This window comes from Pteropus vampyrus, unplaced genomic scaffold (assembly GCF_000151845.1).
Source record: "Pteropus vampyrus isolate Shadow unplaced genomic scaffold, Pvam_2.0 Scaffold711, whole genome shotgun sequence".
Lineage (NCBI taxonomy): Eukaryota > Metazoa > Chordata > Mammalia > Chiroptera > Pteropodidae > Pteropus > Pteropus vampyrus.
The window spans coordinates 209,746-212,671 of record NW_011889492.1 but is presented as its reverse complement, the minus strand read 5'-3'; the positions used below and the strand labels follow the sequence as shown (position 1 = coordinate 212,671).

The window sequence follows — 2,926 nt, the reverse complement described above, 5'->3', positions numbered from 1 at the left end:
GGGGTCGAGCGGGGGCCTGGGGTGGCTTTTGTGGGGCTGGGGCTGGGGAGAGCCCAGCTGTTTTGCATCAGCGCCACCACACTGTCACTGCTCCATGACAAACTACCCCAAATGGTGGCCCAGAACAACTACTTTATTTTCTGCCTCCAACGGGAGATGAAGAATTAGGCTGGGCTGAGCTGGCCACTTCTGCTTCACATGGGATCAGTTAGGGTCAGTTGGGTGTATTTGGCTGGTGGGAAGCCTGTTCTGGAGGGTCCTCAATGACTCCATCCACAACTGGTACCTGGTGGGGACACCTGAGCTCAGCCAGGCCTTTCTTATAGTCTTGAGGCCTCTCCATATGAACCCCTCAGCAGCCTAGCCCATGGTGGTTGGGGCTCCTGAAGACCAAGGTGGAAAGTGCCCATTCTCTTAAAGGCCAGGCCTGGAACTGGCATGGTGTCCTATCTGCCCTACTCTGCTGAGTCAAGCCATCAGCGTCTACCCTGAATCGGAGAAGGGGCACAGACCCCACCGACCTCGCGGTGGAAGGAACACCAGAGAACCCTGGGCCCATCTTCATTCCACCACAGTAAGATGGAGAATTTGAAGTTGACATCAGAGATAAGACAGATTGGGGTGAGGAGAGCAAAGGGGAGATGCCTTGGGGCTAGAACCCGTGAAGTGAGGCAGCCCCTTGCAACCGGACTGGGGGGTGGCTGAGAGCTGGGTCACGGCCCACTTGGGGATACCTGCACTGCCCTTTCTTTGTTCTCAATAAAACCAGGCATACAAAGAAACCCCTTAGGAAAATAGATTGTTTCTACTAAAACCACACAGAGGGACAGTTCCACATCGTGGTCATTGGACAAAGGCACCCACGTGGGATGGCGGAGCAAGCGTTTTGGGCCAGAGACGCCAGGAGAAGGTACGCACCAAAGGCACCCAGAGATCTCAGTGAGTGACAGACCCCAGGTGGCATGGGATGGGGTGCCACCCCTGCTTATCCATCTGCATCTCCTGCAGCCAGGAAACCCCAGCTCTGACATCAGGGCTACACCCACTCTGTCCTGAACCCACACTTTCTAAGATGTCCTTGATGTCCTCAGTACCAGTCACTTATAGTCAAGTCATCTGTACCCAGTACATGCAGTGACTTCCCCGACCTCTATGTAGCCCTCTTCTCAAGAAGCTTGGACTTGCCTACAGAAAGACCCATCCCCAAATACCTAACCGGAAACATGCAAACAATGCTCTCTCCACTCTAGTCAATACAGAGCCAAGATGGCCTGTATTCTAATCGATGCTCTACTCATTTCACGCGCTCTGCTATTGATCCTGAAGACAACCTCAAAATCCTTCACACAGCATCACTACCAGATGACCAGAATTGAAACTGACATGATCTCGACTTGCCACTGGCAAGCAGGACATTTTTGTACCCGTTTACCCACCGCGAGGTTCAGATCTACCAACCTCAATGCTTTTTGGGATAAGGGTGGTGCCCAAAACATGGACGCTTTTATTTCAGTGTTCCAGAGCCAGGGGCCTTTTCATGCATGGTTCCAGTGACAGAACAAACAAAAGAAATAGCAAAATGGTAGACTGAAGTCTAATCATATCAATAATTACATTCCAGTTAAACATCTGAGGTCATCGAGATGATAAAACAGCAAGACCCAACCATATGCTGTCTACATGAGATGCATTTTAAAATCCCAAGCCACAGTTAGATTCACAGTGAAAGGACGAGAATAGTAATATTGCACAAACACTAATCGTGAGGCAGCTGGAGTGGCTACATTCATAGCAGAGAAGGTTGATTTAATGACAAGGTATTATTTCACAATAATAAAAGGGTAATTCACGTGTGCGTGCCTAATGACAGAGCTTCAAAAATCATGAGCAAAAAATGGACAGATTAAAGAGAGAAATAGATAAATCTGCAATCACAGATGGAGATTTTAATAATCTTCTCTCAGACTGACAGAATAACTAGACCAAAAAAATCAACAAGGCTGTGGAAGATGATATGGTCAAAGCTGGACCACTTTGACCTGATAGAGAATCCTAGAACAATGCATGTAACAACGGCAGAATACACATCCTTCCAGCGCACGTGGAACGCTCACCAAGATGGAATATGTGGGGAGCTATACAACAAATCTCAAATGCCTAAAAACCGAAATCACGCAGAGTGTGTTCTCTGACCACGATGCAATTAAGGTAGAAACCAAAACCTATGAAAATGCCCAAATAATTAGAAATCAAACCACAATGCTAAACATCCCATGAGCCAAAGAAGAAATCGGAGTGAAAGTTAGTAAATGTTTTAAAGAGAATAAAAATGAAAATGGATGCAGCCAAAGCAGTGCTTAGAGGAAAATTGTTAGGGGCGGGGTTTAGAGGCCAAGGTGCTCGAGGTTAATGCGTTGCGAGTCTTCAACATCCCAAAATTTAAGACATTACTGGTTATCTCTCATGAGGGCTTCTTTGTAGTTGACTGCACTTTCCCATTTGTAAAACCACTAGACATTTGACCCCATTAGACATCCCAGCTACGGCAACCCTTGATTCCAAGTCTCCTTTCCCTATGATGTTAGGAGCTCGGGGTGGTCTTGGTCTCTGCCATCCCAGTGTCCATGTCCTGCTCATTAACCAGGAGCATAACAGGCTTCAACCCTGGGGCCACCCTCCACTCCAGTAAAGGTACTTACACTTCTCGAGCTGGTCCCCGATCACCCTGAGGAAGGCCACAGAGATCATGAGCAGGTTGATGATGAAGCAGGCCTCACACAGCTTCCCGATGGCAGGGCCACACAGCCCTCCGACCACGCCCTGGTAGGTGGCCTGGCCACTGACGGAGGCAGCATAAGCCAGGATGACCAGCCCACTGATCAAGAAGACCAAGGAGACCTGCAGAGGAGGATTGTGGGCCAGGGCA

At 48.8% G+C, this 2,926-nt stretch overlaps 1 protein-coding gene across 1 annotated transcript in view; it reads right to left on the bottom strand.

Moving 5' to 3' along the window:
- SLC38A8 (solute carrier family 38 member 8) overlaps positions 1-2,926 on the bottom strand; it is a 25,234-nt gene that overhangs the window by 16,780 nt on the left and 5,528 nt on the right. Inside the window, exon 2 of the mRNA XM_023526111.1 lies at positions 2,675-2,898. Coding sequence (XP_023381879.1) covers positions 2,675-2,898 — 224 coding nt within the window. The remainder of the gene's footprint in view (positions 1-2,674; positions 2,899-2,926) is intronic.